The 22,536-nt window shown below is 43.2% G+C and overlaps 2 protein-coding genes across 3 annotated transcripts in view; both read left to right on the forward strand.

The window, feature by feature from the left end:
• The window catches only part of MYO5A (myosin VA), a gene marked incomplete at its 5' end in the record, with an annotated part of 80,208 nt that extends 72,495 nt beyond the window's left edge, over positions 1-7,713 (forward strand). For both annotated transcript variants that reach the window (XM_080351161.1, XM_080351162.1), the window contains 9 exons: positions 633-726; positions 1,997-2,143; positions 2,517-2,671; positions 3,165-3,254; positions 3,408-3,558; positions 4,489-4,771; positions 5,642-5,816; positions 6,293-6,373; positions 7,156-7,713. In XM_080351161.1, the coding sequence (XP_080207287.1) occupies positions 633-726; positions 1,997-2,143; positions 2,517-2,671; positions 3,165-3,254; positions 3,408-3,558; positions 4,489-4,771; positions 5,642-5,816; positions 6,293-6,373; positions 7,156-7,308 (1,329 nt within the window). In that variant the 3' untranslated portion in view covers positions 7,309-7,713. The remainder of the gene's footprint in view (positions 1-632; positions 727-1,996; positions 2,144-2,516; positions 2,672-3,164; positions 3,255-3,407; positions 3,559-4,488; positions 4,772-5,641; positions 5,817-6,292; positions 6,374-7,155) is intronic.
• A 3,590-nt stretch (positions 7,714-11,303) lies between these two features.
• Positions 11,304-22,536, forward strand: part of MYO5C (myosin VC) — a gene marked incomplete at both ends in the record, with an annotated part of 33,778 nt that continues 22,545 nt past the window's right edge. Inside the window, 12 exons of the mRNA XM_080351163.1 lie at positions 11,304-11,330; positions 14,477-14,587; positions 15,339-15,504; positions 15,767-15,911; positions 16,156-16,312; positions 17,587-17,730; positions 18,636-18,717; positions 19,327-19,434; positions 19,743-19,849; positions 20,367-20,632; positions 21,072-21,153; positions 21,500-21,640. Coding sequence (XP_080207289.1) covers positions 11,304-11,330; positions 14,477-14,587; positions 15,339-15,504; positions 15,767-15,911; positions 16,156-16,312; positions 17,587-17,730; positions 18,636-18,717; positions 19,327-19,434; positions 19,743-19,849; positions 20,367-20,632; positions 21,072-21,153; positions 21,500-21,640 — 1,536 coding nt within the window. The remainder of the gene's footprint in view (positions 11,331-14,476; positions 14,588-15,338; positions 15,505-15,766; positions 15,912-16,155; positions 16,313-17,586; positions 17,731-18,635; positions 18,718-19,326; positions 19,435-19,742; positions 19,850-20,366; positions 20,633-21,071; positions 21,154-21,499; positions 21,641-22,536) is intronic.

Consider the following 22,536-nt stretch of genomic DNA (forward strand, 5'->3'; position numbering starts at 1 on the left):
TAATTTCAGTGGAAATGATGGTATCTGATGATGCGTATATTCTGTTGTTAACGAGGTGATGTTGAACACTACTTTTAATATGAAGCATGGCCTTGATTCTGTTCTTTCAACAGGCCTAATATCTTACTGCTCCACTATATTGTATTAGGTCATAAACTCTTTATTACATGATTAAGAGCAATTTTATGCTTAATTCAAATTTGTCACCAATGCTGCACTGATATTTTTCAGTACTTTTAGGAAAGCGTATAAATGATGCAGAAATACAGGCCAGCTGTTAAATAATGAAGGAAGTGATTTCTGTGAGGCATTTGGAGGAGCAGAGAGGAAGCATTAGGGAGATGTGTTTGCAGCAAAGTATCTTGTGCCATAGGAACTGACCTGGTTCTGAACGTCTCCAGATGCCCCTGCCTGAGAGCTTTGCCTTTGTCGTGCTGCACGTAACTTAATCATGTTTGTGATTTTGGGCTTGTGTTGTAGGCAGCATAGCGGCTTGCAGAGCTCAGCCAGCGGATGGCACCACTGTTCGCCTTTCCTCACCGCCTTGCAATTCTAACAGCACTGATTTTTGTCTTTGTCACACGCTATGGCACTTTCTCATATCTTAATGTTGTTCTCATTTTAATTTACAGGATTTAATGGAGCAGCTTGAAAAGCAAGACAAAACTGTCCGCAAGTTAAAGAAACAGTTGAAAGTATTTGCTAAGAAGATTGGTGAACTTGAAGGTACTTTTATATTTTGAGAGGAAGAGAAAGATTTTGGTTTACTTTCTGTGATGCTGTTGTCATCGTATCCATCTGTCTCAGTGGTTGCGAGGGCAGCAGCCTCTGTAACTGATTCCAGAAACAGGAGATGCGCTCGGTGCTCTATGCGTTCCTTTATAAACCTTTACAATATCTGGTGTATTTTGAAGCAATGAGTGGAAGGAGATTGATGCTTCTCTGAAGGCAGAAGCCACTGAAACTTAAAGAAATGTTCCGTGGCCTATTTCTGTACTTAGACACAGTACGTGTTTTTGTAAAGACAAAAGCAATACTAAACATGAAGCGAGCAGAACTAATTCCTCCAGTTGTCCTTTGTGAACTCCTGTGTCGCTGGAGCTGAGGACGCTGGGACTGTCTTTGTCCGCTTGAGGTTTCCTTTCGTAGCTGGAAGCCAACTTCAGTGTGGGAACGCTGAGATACGGACTAAGCTCATTGTATTTTTATGAGCATCAGAGTGAGTTGCCTTAGGATCTTGCACTTGTGAGACTGAGGACTTATTATACCTCTACATAAGTAGTGTCACTTTAATTGCTAAAAGCAATTAATGATGTTGTAAAGTTGAAGTATGAATTTGTTTTTAAATAATCCTGCTCCTAATCTTTTGGAAGGTTTTCTGCTTCCTCCAGAAACAAGCTCACTGCCCGGTGAGTCGTTTTATTGAGTACTCAGACTGAAATTAGTGACAGTCTGCAGTGCTTCGGTGTTTGAAAGAACTGCGATGTCAAGTTAAGCCTGGAATAACAGGAGTGTATTATCCTCTGGCAGGCGCTGGGTGCAGCCGGGAGGGCTGGCTGCAGGACGGGGACCTTTCAGGGGCTGAAGCCAAGTTTTGCTTCTCAAAACCAAACGTGCAGCTTAATCAAGGGGAGCGTGGGTGTTGAATGTGGCACCATGGGGCACTGCATGCAACAGAGTGGATATTTCATATATCCTTTTGAAAGGTTACTCCAGTTCGGCTTGTTTTTAAAAAGTCTTTCAGTATTGTTTGGTTGCTACTGCGGACAAGATCACAGTATTCCTACAAACTATGGAGTGGGAAAATACTTCTGAAAATATCATCAACAACCAACAAATACCATCTCAACAATCTGTCTTTTTGTTTAATGGGAGTTGTGTTGCTAAGGAAAACATTTCTTAGTTCTGTATGCTGGAGATCTTCCTCAGAAATGCCACAGTTATTGCTTGTACAGGAAGATATTATATATCATTTATTTTCATTTCCTCTCTGCAGTGGGCCAGATGGAGAACATATCACCCGGACAAATCATCGACGAACCTATTCGTCCAGTTAACATTCCACGGAAAGAAAAGGACTTCCAAGGGATGTTGGAATATAAGAAGGAGGATGAACAAAAGCTTGTCAAGAATCTTATTTTAGGTAAGTGTCTTTCCCATTTGCAGCCTCCTCCGCTCCCACACGCTCTGCAAAATGAATGGGTACAACACAGAATTTGCATTGTGAAATGAATAGCTTCTTTTGGTTTTGACAGTGCTCTATTTATCTAAAATTCATAAATGACTATTGTAATCTAAACAACAAAGTACATACTAATGTGTCTGTGTATCTTTTAGCAGGCAATTATGTTTTGTTCTATTCTGATGTTTTACCGAGAAAGCGGCTCTTAGTTTTACTCTTGGTTTTCACTGGCCCTGTATAGATATGTATGTATGATTAACTCAGGAGGTTGAGATTATGACATGTAACGCCTTTCAGTGGCTTAACAAAACAATGTGTGTGTGTTTCTCCCAAGAGCTGAAACCCCGTGGGGTGGCCGTCAACCTCATTCCAGGACTGCCGGCGTACATCTTGTTCATGTGTGTGCGCCACGCGGATTACCTCAATGATGACCAAAAAGTGCGGTCGTTGTTGACTTCCACCATCAATGGCATCAAAAAAGTGTTGAAGGTTAGTCAGTCTGCTTCGGTTAGGAAAACATTAATTGGCTCTGGAGTTCTGATCAGTAAAGTCCTCCCACCAACGTTACAAAGTGTTGTTAACAATTAGGGTGATACCATTTTATCCACATAATGCCACAGATGGTTTGAATTAGTGGACAAAGAGTCGCGTGCCACAGAAGGAGTGTTTGGGGAGTAGCATCACATCACCCTGTGATTTGTGCATGGAGCGTTAGGACGGGGCTGTGAGACACAAAGACTCTGTCTGTGGGGGAAATCGTATTTTGAAAAGCATTACAGAAATCAGGGAGGGTGTTTAATGGCATTTTGGCAAAACCCTTGCTTTTCTGATCTCTTACTGCAATACACAAAGTTTTGCAAAACATGGCAATATGAGTAGCTCCAAGAAAGTAGATTTTAAGTGTTTAATTGTTTATCTAACATTTTATTCTTTTATTCCTCCTACTAATCCTTATCGAAAGGTGTTTGTTTTTAACCTTTAGAAAAGAGGCGACGACTTTGAGACGGTGTCCTTCTGGCTCTCCAACACCTGCCGATTTCTGCACTGTTTGAAGCAATATAGTGGGGAAGAGGTAAGCAGCGCTGCTCCTCTGCTTTCTGCTGCTCTACCGTGGGCGCTACTCCTTAAGAAACTCCCGTGATATCTCAAAATCTAGCCAAAGTCTCTTTGTATAATATTTTTGTGTTCCACTGAAGCATTTGTTTCTGTTATTTTCTGAATTCAGGGCTTTATGAAGCATAATACACCTCGTCAAAATGAGCACTGCCTCACTAATTTTGATTTAGCTGAATACCGACAAGTACTGAGTGACTTGGCTATTCAGATCTACCAACAGCTCGTCCGAGTGTTGGAGAACATTCTGCAACCAATGATTGGTAAGGAGGGTTGAATTCTTGAACTTCACACCATAGTACCGAATGGAAAATGGTGATGGTGGTGATATACTATATCTTGTATTTCTTCCTAATCAGTAGAATTACTTTGATAGTATTTTTTATATATATATAAAAATATAAATAGTATACTATTATATATAATAGTATAATATAATTAAAATAGTATCTATAATATATAATAGCATATATATAATAGTACATACATTATTTAATGCAGTGTTCTGGTTGTAGATGACAAGGACTACACTGGACAGGCTGGATTAGAGGCAAATCTAAACTGTGGCTGTTCTGGCAGTGACAGAATAAATCAATACACCTTATTCGTGCTTGTCATAAATCATGCATTTACAGGAAGATATTGCTAGAGCAGTCTTACATTTGTTGCCCTGTCTGTTGGGAAGTATCCCGTGGAAAAATTAGACTTTGCCTGAGAACTCGTAATTAAAATGGAGAAAAACGGTCGTTATTCTGGACAAGGATTAGCACTGAGTATCTAGCAGTAATGCAGCTCGCTTTCAGGGAGATTTTGTCATTACAAGTGCTTTCCATTTTTCTCATCAGACAGCAATTTTTATTACGCTTTCCGATCACACCATTTAGAAGAGTGAAACAGCTCTTTGTGTGCTGACTCTGCTGCTCCTATGACCATGGGAGGAGAAAAGTGGTTTTGGGAGCTAGAGTTAGACCTTCTTTTGAAACACAGACGCTGGGATCTTTGTATAAACCCTGCAAGCATAGATTTTGTAGAACTTAGCGGGACACGGAATGTCTGGAAATCATGGCAAAGCGTGGCCAGCAGAGAGCCCAGCCTGCTCTTTCTCTATGAATACTGGGGTTTACTGTCTCGCACAATGTGCTTGTATATCGGCAGTTTTCAGTCGTTATAATAACATTGTCAATCAACTGCAGTTTCAGGAATGCTGGAGCATGAGACTATCCAGGGTGTCTCGGGCGTGAAGCCAACGGGGCTGCGGAAGAGAACGTCCAGCATTGCTGACGAGGGAACCTACACTTTAGACTCCATTATTCGGCAGCTGAACTCTTTCCATTCGGTGATGTGTCAGCACGGAATGGATCCGGAGCTCATCAAGCAGGTTGTCAAGCAGATGTTCTACATCATTGGGGCCGTGACGCTTAATAATCTTCTCCTGCGCAAGGACATGTGCTCGTGGAGCAAGGGAATGCAGATAAGGTGGGAGAGCTCATGTTGTACTGTTCTCAAATGTGCTGTTGGAAATCTTAGTGAATTCTTGGCACTGCTGAACATCTTTTTGATGGAATAGCAGATAGATTTGGAATATCTATTTTTCTGTACATAAATAGTTGCACGTGCTGTTAAACTGATTTTGTGAGGGTCAGCTAAACAGAGCTTGGTTAACTTGGGAAATGTGGTAGGAGCAAACCAGAAGTATTTCGTCAAATAAAAATCAGAACTGTAGGTGACATGCTGATAGTTGCTTTCTCAGCTTTTAGAGAAGAACAGCAGACATGCCTGCTGCGGTCCTTGTTCTCTGGTGGCTCAGTGGATCCCTGCTTTGTTCATCCACGCTGTAGTTTGCTGCGTCCTGCAGTAAAGTCTTCTGCTCTGCTCTGCTCCGCTCCATTCCATTCCATTCCATTCCATTCCATTCCATTCCATTCCATTCCATTCCTGCAGCTGGCATTGGTTGTCCAGTACATTCTACTGGCCTGTGCCAGGAAATGTAGCCGAGGCGTTCCAGTCCCTCCAGTAACCTTGAAAAGCCTCACTGCACATCTGCATGGGCAAAATCTCATTACCTGTTTATACTTGTCACATTCCTGTAATTAATAGCAGCAGAAACACATGAGAAAAGCTAGTTAATGGAAGTCCTTGGCCACACTTTCTAAATGTCTTGAAACTCAAAATCTCTTGCCTTACTCGGAAGGAAACAGTATGAAGAGAAAATTACAAGAGATGACAAGTGTGAAGGAAAAACATGGAAGGACAAAGCAGCAGCACTGGGAAAGAGAAATTGGACGTGCTTTTGATTTAGCCGTAATCAAGCATTAAATGTCTCCATACTCTTACCTCTTTGTACAGATACAATGTGAGTCAACTGGAAGAATGGCTACGGGATAAGAATTTGATGAACAGTGGAGCAAAGGAAACGCTGGAACCCCTCATCCAGGCCGCACAGCTGTTGCAAGTCAAAAAGAAAACGGATGAAGATGCAGAAGCCATTTGTTCCATGTGCAATGCACTCACCACTGCCCAGGTAAGCCAGCTCCCTTCCTTTTGCATTAGTACGATTAAAACAGATTAAGTTAGAGGGGTAAAAAAGTGAAGTCATAACACTGTCTCAAATGGAAGCTACAGGCTCTCATAATCATAGGGTCAAAATTAGGAAGATAAATACAGTGTGTTTCCAGGGGCATAGGAACGCCATCATCTGATTTCTCCATAGTTTGCTGTTTTCCACACACAGGTAGAATTTTAGAGTTTCTGCCTCCAAAGAACATATGTTCTGAGGGAGGTCATTTAACATAGGGAGTCATTTAACATAGGGAGTCATTTAACAAACACAGCATTAAGCAGATGACAGAATTCTGTGTGAATCAATAAAGCAAGAAATACTTGTAAAGATTTTTCTTTTTCAAATAGCTAATTTAAAAAGTATATTATTAGTAACCATGGATGCATCTGTTGATTCGTCAGGAAAATGAACTTAAGAATGGTTGTTCTTCTTCACAGATTGTAAAAGTTCTGAATTTGTATACTCCGGTTAATGAGTTTGAAGAGAGAGTCTTGGTATCATTTATACGTACAATACAGGTATGGCTTTGTTTTTTCATCAAAAATCAGCCGATTCTTTCTAAGAAACTCTGATGAGCTGAAATAGCTTGTGTCCCAAAACACATTCAGGAATCTGCATTAAGCCAGGCTGTTTAGCTGCTGGTTTTTAGCTATGTTGAAAAGGCGATGTCAGCCTTAGGATTTCAGCCATCACAATTTACCGCCTGCAGACTTAGATGAAAAGATTCGTTTCCCTGTCAGTACGTGTGAGGTTTTCGGAAGGTGAGATGTTTTTTTGCTCCCACGTCTTTGTGGGTGTAAACACGTTTGTATGCCAGCGTTTCGGGTGGCAACATTTATGTATCCAAATTTACTTTCATTCCAAGGTTCTTCGTTTAGCCCTTCCAATTTTATACATATTGATGAAAACGAAGCATTTTGAAAACTCCAAAGAAAAGCAGCTAGTAGAGCAAAATAAGAGAAATAAAGATGATCTTTCTGGTCTGTTAGAAATCACATTACACTGCTAGCAGGATAAGGGAGATTGGGAAGGATGCGTTTACCAGATAGTGTGCAAATTCTTCCTTTGCAGGGAATCTAAATATCTTCAGCTTGCATTGTTAAGGGGAAGATATGCAGAACAGAAAATGACAGTAGTAACTACAGTTTAATGGCACAGTTGTTGCAGATGTGTTGGGTCAGGTTAGCATAGAGCGTGTGTCTGCACACACGTGTATTTGTGAGTACAGGTGCCTCTTTGCAGATGATTGTTATGAATGAAGTGGCTAAATGCTCATGTGATCTCTCTTTTCTCTCTGCAGATGCGCCTGCGAGACAGGAAGGACTCTCCTCAGTTGCTCATGGATGCTAAACACATCTTCCCTGTTACTTTTCCATTTAATCCATCCTCTCTAGCATTAGAAACCATTCAGATCCCAGCCAGCTTAGGCCTGGGCTTCATATCACGTGTGTGATCCCAGGGAGGTACCAGCAGTGTTAGATGGAGAATGACTTCCCTGGTATCTGTACCCGTTAAAACATAGAGAGCCACTGAGAACACGTTTTCTGTACAAACAGTCTATACATGCCCCGATCTGTAGTAACGTAGCTGGAAAACCACATAACAGCACCACAGACTGAAGGCTCAGAGAGAGACGTGCGTTTGTGTTCAGTCATTGCATTCATGGGGACATCACTAATTCATGCGTTTCCAGAATGTGGAAATCGGGCTTGGACAAAAATGGTGTCTTCAGCTGTCTAGAGACATTTTTAGATCTTTAGTATCATATTTAAATAGTGTAAATTGAACTCCATATGTAGTCTTCTCCTAGGCAGGGACCAACAGGGACAGTCGCAGTCCTGAGCATGGAAGACTTGAAAGTGAGGCATCTCGTAGTAGGACACGCAGTCACTTGGGAGCCTGACACGTTTAATTTGTAAAGACTGGAATGGAGAACACAAACTGGCAATATAAAAAATGATTTCTTAAACCACTTCCTTACTTTTGTCAGTTTGACAGAAATTCTAGTGATAAGTCTCATATCTCGCTATATGCTGTAACGTAGGTGTTCATTTGTTAGTACTGTGGTTTAGGTTTACCAGGCATACTAAAGCGCTGCTGCATATCGTGTTCTTTTAAATGTATGACAGTATCATACTAGGAACTCTAATAAGATCCTTCATTTCTTGTCAGCAACCTTATTTACAGGCCAGTGCGGTTTGTTACTACACCTGGAGTTTTGCAAATGGCATCACGTAACACCTGTAAAGGAAAATGGTGACTAAGCACAAGTAGCACACTGGAAATTACATGTTTAGTTCTTTTTAAAAGTAGTTCTCTAAAAATACAGTTTTGAAGCAACTGCTCAGAAGTCGATAATAATTTAGTATTTATTTAGATTTTGTAGTCTGTCTGACGTTCTCCTTTGTTCGTAGACCCCAGAGATGAGTAGAATCTCTTCTTTAGTGCCACTTTAAAAACAAAAAGAAAAGAAATTCGTACTGGAATTTGAAGAAGAACGTGAATAGAAGATTTCTTCAGCAGCTCAAGGCTGTTGTTCTTTGACTAAGAAGAATGTTCAGTAGGTTTTGACTACAATGCTGCCATTGGACTCTGACTCAAGCTGATTTAATGGTTGGAGATCCAGACTGCATACTGAGAAAACGAGTTATTTTGAATATTGCACATCTTATTGGAAGCGTTTTTCTGTCTCACATATCTGGGATCTGCTATACGGAATTCACATTTCACAATGTGCAATATGAGTGCAGAATCCTTTCTGAAGGCTCCAATTCAGAACTTCAAAGCAGGTAGTTTGTGGTATATGGCTCAAATATACACGTAAAAAAGCCACACACATTGCTCAGTTGCATTGTGCAATATTTTCTATGTATTATAATAATGAGTAACTTAGTATAACATTAATTTCTTTTAATATTGCTAATGAATCTAGAGGTACACTAATAGGGTATTTGGTACTGATCTGTTTGCCTGCAGACGCACAGGGGATGTGCTGCTAGGCAGGCGGAACACTGCGGTGGTTTCACTGGAGAGGTGCGTGTGCTGTTTGTGTGGCTGCCAGGATCAGTAGTAAAGACAACCCAGACTTCATCAGTATCATTTTAAGATGCTCCTGTCGTCTTATTTTCAGCTGGTTGTGCCCCATGTTATGTCTGCTGGGTCACGGCAGTACTCGCAAAGCTGCAGTGCGTAAATGTTCTGGATGGTTTTGATGGTTCTCCTGTGCGTGGTGTATACCACACACTCTGCTGTCAAATGTTACTTGATTTCTGGAACTACAGCTCCAAACAAGGTCTAATGGAGCTTTCAGGCTGTCGGGTGCTGTGCTGTGAGGATGTGATGGGAAAGCCCTCTCGTTGGTAACGAGGGTGGGGTGGAGATACCTGAGAACATGCTGACCCACAACATTTTTCTGCTATTGAAATACAAACAGCTGGCGTTACAGTATGTTCATACTGTAGATCAGGAAATACATCCACGACTTAAGCATTAGTGTATTAAAATGTATGCCTAAATGTATTTCTGTTTCTTTTTTGAGTTGGTTTACCTGTAAAAAGCCTTATTGTATCTTGTTTCCTTAAGAAATAGTGTTTAGTAATTTATAGGTATTATCCTTAACCTCAGTGGTTTGACTGGTCTCACTTTTCTATCACATTTAAAGTATATGCTGCTTGACATGTTTTAAAGGAAGATATTTTTAAGTTGGAATAGATGTGTAACTGGTAATTCATCTAATACTTTACCTGGCAGTATTTTACATGCACTTTTCAGAAGTAAAGATGTAGTGTCAGTGTATAATATATCTTTCACCGTAGGACTAATATCTCTTTAACCATGGAATATAATGCAGAATGATTTTAGCAATTTTTTTTTTCCTTTGGGTCATTGTTATGCTCTTTTAACGTGGACATATCTTTTATATTTTAATTTATTACCTATTGCTATGACAGATTTTATCGGATGCTGGAAAAATACCTGTCAACGACCCCTTAGAATGATATACAGTTATTGTAGAGATTTTGCACAATAATTACCTCATTCAGTTTGGTGTATTTTTATTCCAGTGATAATTTAATTCTGATGTTTAGGACACAATCTTCTATCCAAATTCTGAAATATTGCTTCCCAGACTCCCATCTGGGGTGGAAGTGCTTAAGTCTGTTGAATGCAGTTAGTCTGTTCTGTATATCCCAGGAAAAATGTAGGATCAACTTCGATGTTGCCAAGAGGATTGATATCCCGTAACATTCGGTCCCAACTTGGAAACACCAGCATTTGCAATTTGAAGGTCTGTGTAATTGAAACGTAACACATTTCAAATACCATACAAAAACGATGAGTAAGCACTTGGGTTTTTTAAGATGCTGATACTTCATGTGATAGATAAAAGCCTTTAAACATGGGTTTTCACTCGATGCCGCTACCGTACATGGGTGAAAACCGAAACGTTGTCAGAATGACCTGAGCTCTGATCTGTTGTAGTGTCTGACGTTGTACTTAGTCAATGTATGCATCATAAAAGCTGTAGCCTAATAGCTATCACTGGAAAATGTCCAAATAAAAAGACAACTGTAAGATTTGCCTTGGATCGTGTTGGTTGGTTGTTCCCGCGTCCCCTGTGTCACCCGCCAAGGGCGCCGGACCTTGGTTGTGTGAACCACGGTACCGACAGCGTGCCATCGAGTGCTGCGCGTGCTTGGAAAGGCTTGGCTGGACATAACTCGCTCCTTGTAGGCTATTTTGTCACCAAATATCAGCTGTTAGTGAAATAAGGCCTGTACTTTGCTGAAACGTTGTGTTCTGTGCCGTGAAAGCTCCTGGGCGGCCGGCAGAGCATGGATCCACCTTCCCAAACCAGGTACTACGTTTATTCGGATCTTTCTTATGCAGGATATTTAAATATATCACCTATTAGTGCCCTAAGTTTAGTAAATGCATCCTGAGTTGTTTATTTTCATCTCAGTTCGTTAGAGAAGCTCCTTGATGGACGGTGATTGATGTTCCTGCTGTTTTTTCTCTGTTGGATCAGGACCGGCTCCCCTCGTCATCCCTGGCAGCCCGAGTGGCCATTATTGCTGATGCCGGGCGGTGTGTCCGGGGGTCCGTACGGGCTGTACTGGTGTGTGACAGCGGGGGCCACCGCTCCCCTCCCTTGTTCCGCTGTCCCCTGTCCCTGGCGTGCGCGCTGCCCGCACAATCAGCCCCGCGGGTGCGGGAGCGCTTTACCCCGGCGCGGCGGGCAGCGGGCGAGCGGCGCCTCCGCGCTGCCCTCGGGGGAGCCGCCCGCCGCTCCGCGGGCAGGGCCGTGCCCGGGCGGGCCGGGCCGCGGATCCGGGGCGGTGTCCGGGGCGGTGCGGCGGCCACCTGCCCTGCGGCCACCTGCCCGGCGGCCCCGCCGCACCGCGTCTGTCTCCGCGGGCGGCCCCGAGCGGCGGCGGCTCGGCCCCCATGGCGCTGGCCGAGCTCTACACCCAGGTGAGCGGGCGGGGAGCGGCCCGGACGCACCGGAGCGCCACGGCCGCGGCGGGGACGCGGGGGTGACGGCCGCCCGGTGCGGGGCGCGGGGAGCACAAGGGGCACGGAAGGACGGGGGGCATGGAGAGGACAGGGGGCACGGAAGGACAGGGGGGCATGGGAAGTGCAGGGAGAGCACGGAAGGAAATGGGTCACGGAAGGACGGGGGACGCGGGCCGGGCGGTGCCCGACTCGCCGCAGCGGGCTGGGGGTTCGTGTTCTCCCGGGAGCCGCTGGTGGGACTCGGGGGTTGGACCCGGCGGGGGGACGCGTGTCCGTGTGTCGGGAGCGACACCCGTCGGACCGCTGAGCCAGAGCGCGTCCCAGCGGCTCTGGGACCCCGGAACAGCAAGCGAAAAACTCCTTTTTTGGGACTTGTGAGCTTTTCTTTAGGTGTCGGTCTCTGACGTGCCGGCTGCCGATTAGGCAGCTCTGGAGTTTAACAGCACTTCCCTGGCCACTTAATCGCGAAGTGCTCACTCTTTTTTAATGCAAATATTGAATGTGTTTGGCAAATCTTGGCACTAAAACACAGATTACTCATCCTCAATACGGCTGCTCTAATTTTTGCACGTTTCCCACTTTGCCTGGAGTCACCGGAGTATTGTGACGTATAGTTTGTTTGCTTGGCTTTAAATATCAAAAATAACACGCATACATTCCTAATTTATAAGCCTGTATCTCTTCTATCGCAAAAACAGGTGCCATAATAAACTCTGATGTCGTCTGCAGCGCTGTTCATTCGTTGTGTTGGTGCCGTGCTCTGAGCAGCTGAAAGAACAAACGAGGCTTTTGTAATCGGGGCTGAGGTTGGGCAGGTGGCGGGGAGGAAGGAGTGTGGGTGTAACTTGAGCCGAAAGGGAGCAAACTCGCTTGTGTTTACCTGTAGGGCCGGGTCTGGAGAAGGCAGCCCTGGTAGGCTGGGTTCATTTGCCAATGGAGGCGCCAGGAACTGCAGGGACCTTTTCTGGAGAATCAGTACTTGGATCATATGACTTTTCGTCCCTTTCTGGTCCCTGACCTTCTGCAGTTCACTTTCCCACATGGGAACACGCTGCGAGGCCATTTGGTGGTGATATTCCTGACTCACGTGGAATAAGAGCAAATAAAGAATTCAGTTGGACAGCTGTGAATAGACAAGTGTTTTTACAGCCAGGAAATCAGCGTAGTGTAGGAATGATGCAGAAGTCAATTTGTACTTAGATACACGTGGAAAAATCAAAGTTAAACTGATTTTATTTAGCCATGTCTTTCATTTGCCAATCTAATAGATATTTGTGAAGCTGGGTTTTTCTCCCTGTAGTCAAGCAACTGAAAACATTGTCATCATGGTGGTTTGGGCTTGTTTAGAAAAGGTCTTTGTGATTTTGGATATTGTGTGGAAAAAAAGCCATGGTACCAAAGGCATCGGTGAGGAGGTACCATGAAAGCAGCTGAGGTTTGATTAGCGTTCATCAGCTGCCATACATGCCAGGTTGGCACATGGTCCGTCAGAAAGGTCAATCTCCATCCTTAGAAATACTGAAAGCTCAGCTGGAGCGGTCCCTGGGCAGCCCGAGGTGACCTGCAGGGCATCCCTGCCCCAGTCCCTCTCGCCCTAACCCCTTTGAGGGGCGTCCTCGGGGTTGGAGTTGAGGAAGCTGCTCTACAAGTGCCGTGCGGTTTGCTGAACACACCGTGACTGTGTGTTCAGTGGGTTCTTGGAGCAGAGACCCTTGTGTCCAGAGCATCTGCTGGAGCTTCCAGGGCTTCCTCCAAATTTAAGAGGAAAGAAGGGGTTTTCGTGCCAAAAACAACAGTTGTGACACCGAAATGAGAAGCCGTGCGAGTCTCCAAGGTATCTGCGGGCATGCTGGCGCTTCATGAAATCCTTGAATAACTTTTCCAGTTAGCAGCTGCAGCCGTTCTCAGGAGTTTATTTAAACACAGCTGGTTTAAACTGACCGTGAATATGGCGAGGCCAGGGGGACTAAATGGAGGGTTCCGGCTCCCGAAACAGAAAAGGCGCTGGAAGAAGATTGTGCAGCGGGGTTGTCTGTGCGAGCAGGGACTCGGTGGTTCTGTGCTCTCTGGTGATGCTTTATCACAACTTAGAGGAGAAATGGCCCGTAAGAAACTCAGTACTAGCACACAGTGATGATTTTCAGGCTTTTTTCCTGACATCGCTGTCCGTCCTCCTGTCTTACATCCCAGTGTCGTCTGTGATGTTGTCTCCATTGCGGTCTGAGATACACGCTGTGTACGGTGTGAAAAGCACTCCGCACCAAGGTTTAAGGAAGATGGTGATGTGTCAGAAATGATCTCAAACCAAATCCCTGACCAGAAGAGATCTCAGTGTTACTAGAACCAGTACTATTACTGCATAGCTGCTGCATTAGGGAGGCTTGTAGATATGCCTCTAGGGTGTTTTTATAGATTCTAGGGCAGAGCGTTAGAAGATGCTGGTAATGCTTCAGCACGGGAGGCCGGACGGTTCAAACAGCATAATTTACATTCAAACATTTGTGCTATAGAAGGCCGGGGGTCATTCTGTTGGGTTTGTTCTTCAAAAGCCTGAAAGGAAATTACAATTCATCTGTTTCTATTGGAAATAAGTGCTTTTAGGAAGGGTATTTTGTTCCTGAGAGGCTGGAGGGCCGGACTGGGCCTGAGCTCAGCTAAGCCAGCCCATTGCTGGTAAAGAAGAAACCTGTTGGTAGTTTTGGAGATGTTTGGAGGTTGCACCTCAGTCCCATTGGGAGACAGTAACTGTGCAGAGTCTTTCTGTTCATGCCCATGGCAAAATGTTTTCTGCACTCAGGATCCTGTATTCGAAGTCAGTGAAGTGATGGTCTAAATTCTGCTCAGTGAGACGCTTTTTCTGGTAGGTGCTCATTTGAGATTTCTAGGAAGAATAAAGGATGAAGAATAACTAAATAACTGAAGAATAACTAAACCAGAAGAGTAGAGCCTGCTGAAAGGGCCAGAGCTAATCATATTCCCCGAAAGCCCTGGGGTCCAGTTCAGCTTTAAGGTTGCCCTTGACACCTGCAAACTATTTCAGTTTCTGGCTGCTCTGGTGTTATGATGATAGCCAAGCCAACTATTGTCTTGTTTCTCCATTGCAGTACAACAGGGTTTGGATCCCTGATCATGAAGAAGTTTGGCAGTCTGCAGAAATCACAAGAAACTACAAAGCTGGAGACCGTTTTCTCCAAGTGCAATTAGAAGACGGAACTGTAAGGAGAAAAGTGTTAATTATTGTGGGGTTTGTGGGATATGTTTATATAGAGACATAGGACTCACCCTTACAGGATCTAAATGACTCGTCTGCGTTTTCTTTTGTGTTAACCCTGCAGTGACCAGAACTTTATTACATTGCAATTTATGGAGAAAACAGCTGTTACCTAACAGTACAAAGAGTGCGGTTCTGCTATCTGTACCGCGTTAGTGTATATACATACCACGAAGAAGAAAGATCACCGTGTAAGAGTTTGCAACCAGCATTTCTGCATTCCCGTTCTGTAAAGACAACTGTTAAATGTGGGATTGAACGGCTTTGTTGAAAGCGACAGAAGCAAGTTGAAACCCCTTAGTTTTCTTTAGGCAGAGGTTGTAAGTCAGGGCGGTTTGGGCGCTGACTGAAGGGCGTTTGCTTTAAGTGAGTTGCAGCTGGTCGGCCCTTTTCCTCTGTGCTTGGAACATGCGTTCGTTTAGAGCGCTAAACACATTTGCCATTTTTACAGATTTCAATAAAAAAATAGTGCAAATAAAGAGAATGTAGCTTCCTTTTTAATACACAATGGAGAGCTCCATCTTATTTTTGTGATCTGTAAGTCCCCCACGTTCAGTGGGATGTATGGAGTTGATGACATACGAGCTCAGAGAGGGCTCCATCAGCCCTGTGATCCCGTGTACAGGTGGGAGATCAACTTGTGTTCCTGCAAACATAATGCATTTGATGGTATTTCAAGTGGTTTCTGTTGGCAGGAACTGAATTACCCCGTTGATCCGGCTGCTTTGCCACCGCTGCGCAACCCCGACATCCTCGTTGGTGAAAACGATCTCACTGCGCTCAGTTACCTCCATGAACCCGCGGTTCTGCACAACCTCAGAGTTCGTTTTGTGGAGTCTAAGCTTATCTACACCTATAGTGGTAAGTGAAGTAAAATGCAGGGTTTAAAATATTCCTAAATTAAAAAAAAAAAAAGTGGGTTAGTTTGCAATACGATGTGAGCAATGTTTTCATCAAGTGTATTTAACTCGTTCAAGGTAACTCGTTGTTGTGTGAGCACAGACTTGTTTGTTGATCCATTAGAAAATACTGGTATTTGTGTCGGTTTAACTGCTGTTGCCAAAAGCTGGCATTGCGTTGGACTAACCTGTGTGTTATTGCTGTTTCATACGCTTGGTTGTAGGAATCATTTTGGTGGCGATAAACCCCTACAAACAGCTGCCAATATACGGAGATGCTATTATCCACGCATACAGCGGGCAGAACATGGGGGACATGGACCCACATATATTTGCTGTGGCAGAAGAAGCGTACAAGCAAATGGCCAGGTTCAGTATGTCCTTCGTGTCCACAAGTAACACTTGAAGTCTAGTGGCAATCTGTGTTAATTGTGATTCAATTTAATTGTGCATGTGCCGTTGGCTATTAAGAATACCTTTGAATGGTCAACTTAACCAGCTGAGGAACTTCTAGAACTCATAACTATTTTAATTCGTATTTTTGTGTATATAATTCTTACATTTATACGTGCATTTTAGACATGTCTGATTTAAACTGACTATTTGGTTTTAGGAATAACAAGAATCAGTCTGTTATAGTCAGTGGAGAATCAGGAGCTGGGAAGACGGTGTCCGCCAGGTACGCCATGAGGTACTTCGCCACAGTGAGCAGGTCCAGCAGCAAGGCGAGGGTGGAGGATAAGGTGCTGGCGTCCAACCCCATCACCGAGGTGAGCGCTGGAGCTGCTCTCGCGTCTGCGCTCGTCGGGGAAAGAACCCCAGGAAAGTGTAGAGTCTTGAATCTGGGCAGGAACAGCCCCAGGTTCCAGTGTAAGTTGGGGAATGACCTATTAAAGAGCAGCGTAGGGGAAAGGGACCTGGGGGTCCTGGGGACAGCAGGGTGACCATGAGCCAGCACTGGGCCCTTGTGGCCAGGAAGCCAGTGGGACCTGGGGTGGGTTAGAAGGGGGTGGTCAGTAGGTCAGAGAGGTTCTCCTGCCCCTCTGCTCTGCCCTGGGGAGACCACACCTGGAATCTTGTGTCCAGCTGTGGCCCCTCAGTTCCAGCAGGACAGGGAACTGCTGCAGAGAGTCCAGCGCAGCCACCAAGATGCTGCAGGGAGTGGAGCATCTCCCGTGTGAGGAAAGGCTGAGGGAGCTGGGGCTCTGGAGCTGGACAAGAGGACACTGAGGGGGGACTCATTAATGTTACAAATATTTAAAGGGTGAGTGTCAGGAGGATGGAGCCAGGCCCTTCTGGTGACAACCGGTGACAGGACAAGGGGCAATGGGTGCAAACTGGAACACAAGAGGTTCCACTTAAACTTGAGAAGAACCTTCTTCATGGTGAGGGTGTCAGAGCCTGGCCCAGGCTGCCCAGGGGGTTGTGGAGTCTCCTTCTGTGCAGACATTCCAACCCGCCTGGACACCTTCCTGTGTAACCTCATCTGGGTGTTCCTGCTCCATGGGGGGATTGCACTGGATGGGCTTTCCAGGGCCCTTCAACCCCTGACACTCTGGGGTTGTGTGAAACCTCCAGACATGTTCTACCCGCCGGAATCAGACATTGAAATTAGCAGTTTAGCCTCTGGATGTTGCGGGTGGGAAGAAGATGTTGGCTGCAGGAGCACCCGGGTTCTGCCTCATTCACCAGTGGCACTAGTTTGCCTCCACAGTTTTATCTGACCATGTCCTGTTAATTAGATTATGAGAAGACAATATTGGACAAGTTGTTTGTTTTTATTAATTGGAGTAGAAACTGGTTAATGTTCCTTATAGTGGGAAAATGTACTTTCTCTAATTCTCAGTTTCTGTGTTGCTATATTATTTGACTTGAGGCTTATCTTCCAGTTTGAGCCCCAGAATTTCCATTTCACAGCTCAGTGCTGAGATTGCTCCCTGAGCACCTTTGACTTTAGGAATGTGTAGCTGAGTCATGTTTTCACAAGGTTATTATTATGAAAGATGCAAGTAAAACAGATTCTGAAAGTTTGTATTTTTTGTAGGCTGTTGGCAACGCAAAAACCACACGGAATGATAATAGCAGCCGATTTGGAAAATACACTGAGATCAGTTTTGATCAGCAGTACCAAATCATTGGAGCTAACATGCGAACATACCTGCTCGAGAAATCCAGAGTTGTCTTTCAGGTGGGTGAAGAAAATACAGTCAGTGTCAGTGTAGCTACTGAGGTACTATGGTTTTAGTAGTTTCATATAGAAAATGTTATGTGAGGTTCTGAATAATAGGACTAATCTGCATCTGATTTATTTTTAATAAGAGCTAATCTTATTTATAATAGAAACGGATTTATTCCATGTTCTTCCTCATGGTAGGTGGAGGATGTGTCTTGGGGATAATGCAAGAAGGATTTAGAAATCTGTGTCTTTCAGTCATAACAGTAACACGTGCTGGGAGAAGAACAGCGAACACAGGGCAGAGGGACGCGGTTCATTATGGTGTCAGGGGATAACTGTGATAATCTACTAAATAAAGCATTTCATTTTATAGAACCGGTTTGATGAAGTTTTGGGTTTTAGTGGTATTGTAACTTTTTAAGTACCATGAAAAATCCTTATATATATCTATACTATGAAAAATCCTTGTATATATCTATATCTATACTATGAAAAATCCTTGTATATATCTATACTATGAAAAATCCTTGTATATATCTATACTATGAAAAATCCTTGTATATCTGCTGCCTGAAGGATGGGTTGGAAATAGAGTTTTCTGAGTCCCCACAGGGCAGAGTTTCAGCTGTCACTCCCACACAGTTGTGTGTTACACTATTTGTCTTATTATTAGATATTATTATTAGATATTATTAGAATTAGGAATTATTAGAGTAACAGCCTTGAGGAAAGAATACAGCAAATCGGTAATAGAAAGAGAGTATAGCTGCATTTATCACTTTCAAAGCTTTTGTTGAGGTCTAAGCTGTTCTGCTTTAATATTGGGCAATTTTGTTGGCAAACTGTGCTACAGCAGAATCCAACCTTTTTGTGTTGTTTTTCCCTTCTGTAATGGTGTTCTTTGTTTGCATTTACAGTCAGAGAATGAGCGAAACTACCATATATTTTATCAGCTGTGTGCATCTGCTATGGAGCCCGAATTTAAGCACCTTAAACTGGGTAGGTCTCAAGAAACCAACCTGCTCTTCATTATTGCACTGCAGCACTTTGAAGCCTGGATTTTCAAATGCTGGGATATTAAGTGCTTTGTACCTTAAATCTCACAGACTTACAATGGGCCTCACTTAGCTGTTAATCCTGCTTGTATGGAACTTGGTAGCAAGTCCCTAGTAACCTGGATACTGCATGATCAAGTACCTAATTTATTCTAATGCTAATTCTAATTATTCTAATTCTAATTCTATAGTGACAGATGCCAGAATGACAGTTTAGGGTCTTGATTCTTGTATCTATAGGAAGCTTTAAGGGCAGCTGGGAGGAGCAGACCTCGGTGTATGTTTGCTCAGGGTTCATTCCTGTCTGGTTATGAGATCGGGTATTAAGATCGTTATGAATTATGACTACTCATTTGTGTCAACTCAGCTGAACTAGAGGCATGGCTTTCTCTCAGGAGACAACCATTGCTATTATCTGGTATCTATCATCGCTGTTCTCCTCCAGCTGTTATCTGACAGTATCTTTAGTTTTCAGCTGTTACAAGAGTCTTTACCAAGGGACTATCCTCAGTGCCTAATTTCCAGCGCTATGAGTTTTTCTTCTCTTTAACAGGAAGCGCAGAAGAATTTAACTACACAAGAATGGGCGGCAGCGCGGTGATAGAAGGAGTGGATGACCGAGCAAATATGGTGGAGACTCAGAAGACGTTTGCTTTACTGGGTGAATTACCTGGAACACCTTTGCAACAGATGGAAAAATCAATTTGTTTGTTTTTCTGAAATGGGCAAAGGTGGATTGTTTCTGAAATGTCCACAACTTCAGTAGTCATTACCAAAATTATGCCTCATCTCCCATCAGATGGGATAGGCAGAAAGTAGGCAGGACCGGGGCTGTGCACCCTAGTCTGCAGAGATGCTATGTGTACAGTTCTTGGCTACAGAACGAAGCAAGGAATCCAGCATCATGCTATTTTAATTAATCTTTCCTTTCCTGAGTGTTTAAAATAATCAAGAATTGGGTTTTTTTAGGTCTGAAGGGGGATTTTCAGATGGATGTTTTTAAGATGCTGGCAGCAATCCTGCACCTGGGCAATGTGGAAATAACAGCCGTTGGAGATGAGAGATCATCCGTCAGGGTAAGGAAGCAGCTCACTCATGTACCTGCATTTTCCTTTATATCCTATGCCAGAAGTCCTGTAGCAATCATTTTTCTCATATTTGAGGCTCAGAGCAGCATTAAATCTGGTTACGACGCTTGAGAGATTTCTCTGCCTTCCTCTGCATAGGAACACCCACTCACCCAGTGAGTGTTTATACATATATATATGTATTTATATATATATGTATATATATATACAGTGTTGTCCTGGCTGCTCAGAGCGTGTCCCAGCAGCCAGGCCAACCAGCCAGGACACCTGAACATACACTAAAGTCACCTTTTCTTTGAATGTCTTCATCCAAAGCGTCCCCTCCAGTCTGATTTCTTCTCTCCTATATCATGAGCTCTATCCAGTATTCTTTGCTTTACCTCTTCTTGATATCTTGTCTAAACACAGAAAGCAGTTTGATGTCGGCGCTGCCCGGTTTTCACTGTCCGAACAACAGTTAAAGTATTAAGAGTAATCTAATAATATTTATTTATGTTCTTTAAAGCGGGAGGATCAACATCTCAATATATTCTGTGAACTTCTGGATTTAAACGGTGACAAAATGGCACAGTGGTTGTGCCACCGCAAGATTGTCACCGCATCGGAGACGGTGACAAAGCCGATGACGAGGGCTCAGGCCGTTAATGCCAGGGACGCCCTGGCCAAGAAGATCTATTCTCATTTATTTGACTTTATTGTGGAAAGAATTAACCAAGCTTTGCAGTTCCCTGGCAAACAACACACTTTTATTGGTGTCTTGGACATTTATGGGTAAGAATGTCTCTGGAAGCAAATTAAGTCGTGCTTTTGCTGTGGAGTTGATAGAGACACTTTTCAGTTCGTACAGTTAATTAATTTGGGGGTTTTGTTTGATGGAAAGGCGATAGTCATGTCAGTTCTTTATCATCCAGAGTAGTGTGGTTGTTCAGCAACTATAACTATTAGTATTTTTGTGAATGGGATTTAAATTTGATATTTGATACGATATTTTTACATTTAACTGGATTTTGTAGCTCTGTTCTATCTGGTACAGGGAAACCTGGCAATGCCTCAGCACCTTCATTAGTCTTACGGCTATTTCACTTTCTTAGAAACATTACAATAGCTTCAAAGCCTTACAGGGATACTATAATTTGTATTTAAAATCAAGGGTTTTCTCCAGTCCTGTTGCATCACCTTATATTTTGTTCTTATTTGATGTGTGTTTCAGCTTTGAAACGTTTGATGTGAACAGCTTTGAACAGTTTTGCATCAATTATGCCAATGAGAAACTGCAGCAGCAATTTAACCTGGTACGTCCTTTTACTTGTTAGAGTTCTTTAGCTTATTTTGCTTCAGTTTGGGGATTATCAAGAATGGATATTAGCAAATGCTGTTGGTACTTGAGTAGTGGATATCTGTGGATAATGGCTATTCAGATTAAAAGATTTTATATTTTTATAGATATATACATACACACATGTATATATAAATGAAAAATTCTGAGTTTATTTTCCTAAAGGACAGACATGTATACTATGCTACAAAATATGTAAGTATTTTGTTTCTACCTTATATATGCAATCACACACATGCACACATTGTATATATTTTCTTCCTTAATTGCAACCTCCCATTTTGACATCTGCACGTATCCAGCACGTCTTTAAACTGGAACAAGAAGAATACATGAAGGAAGATATCCCATGGACTTTGATAGACTTCTATGACAACCAGCCGGTCATTGACCTCATTGAAGCTAAAATGGGAGTTTTAGAACTTCTGGATGAAGAGTGCCTGGTAAGTTAAAAAGTCTTGTGTTTATGAGCTCATAAAAAACTACATTGATTTTAACCAGTTGGGGTTGTGGGTTAATTCATATTTTCTCCGTTAAATGGGAAGTAGAGTGTTTTCCTCATAAAAGGGACATGAATGTTCACTCTCTTTTTAAATCGTAAGCTGTTTAGTGTGTTCTTCTCTTATCAAATGAAGAACATAGAACTGATCTGTACCTCGGAGCTGACTCAAGAACTAGTTCCTTCCCTCTGGGTGCTGCAGTCCCGGAGCAGCACAGGGGCCTCGTCCACCAATATTTCTATAACTCAGTTACACCACGAATCACTCATTTTGATACAAAAAGAAAATGATACCAATTTTTGTATCAAACCTCATTTTTTTGTAAGTTCTTGTTGGCTGCACCAAACCTACACCTTTGCTTTTTCTTCTTCCATCTTGCTATTTTTCCCCTGTGCTCCTCTCCTGACTGGACCAGTTCTTCAATCTATAGATTTTCTTCTACATGTGTGTGGTTCCTCAGGCTTCCAAACCTATTGGAGGAGTTTTGTCGGTGAAGAACAGGGCAGGGAAAGGTGAACCCTATTCAAATGGCCCCTGAAGGTGTTTTGGTGGTATTGGCAAGTCATACTTCTCAGAATCCAACCCACAGAGGAAATTAGGGAACATCGCTAACTTACCTGTCCCTGTACCCTTATATATATATATACACCCTTAGCTTATCTGTCATTCAGCTCATTAGCATTTTCAGGGTTCAGATTGTCCCTAATTGCAGGTAGCATCCTCTCAGAACAAAATTATATAGAACTGATCAGAGAATTGACTGTAGTCAGCAAAGTAGTTTGTTGTCGGGCCCCACAACTCGCTTTATCCGGACAGGGTTTATTGCTAGGGAGCAGTCC

Source organism: Nesoenas mayeri (assembly GCF_963082525.1).
Source record: "Nesoenas mayeri genome assembly, chromosome: 11".
Lineage (NCBI taxonomy): Eukaryota > Metazoa > Chordata > Aves > Columbiformes > Columbidae > Nesoenas > Nesoenas mayeri.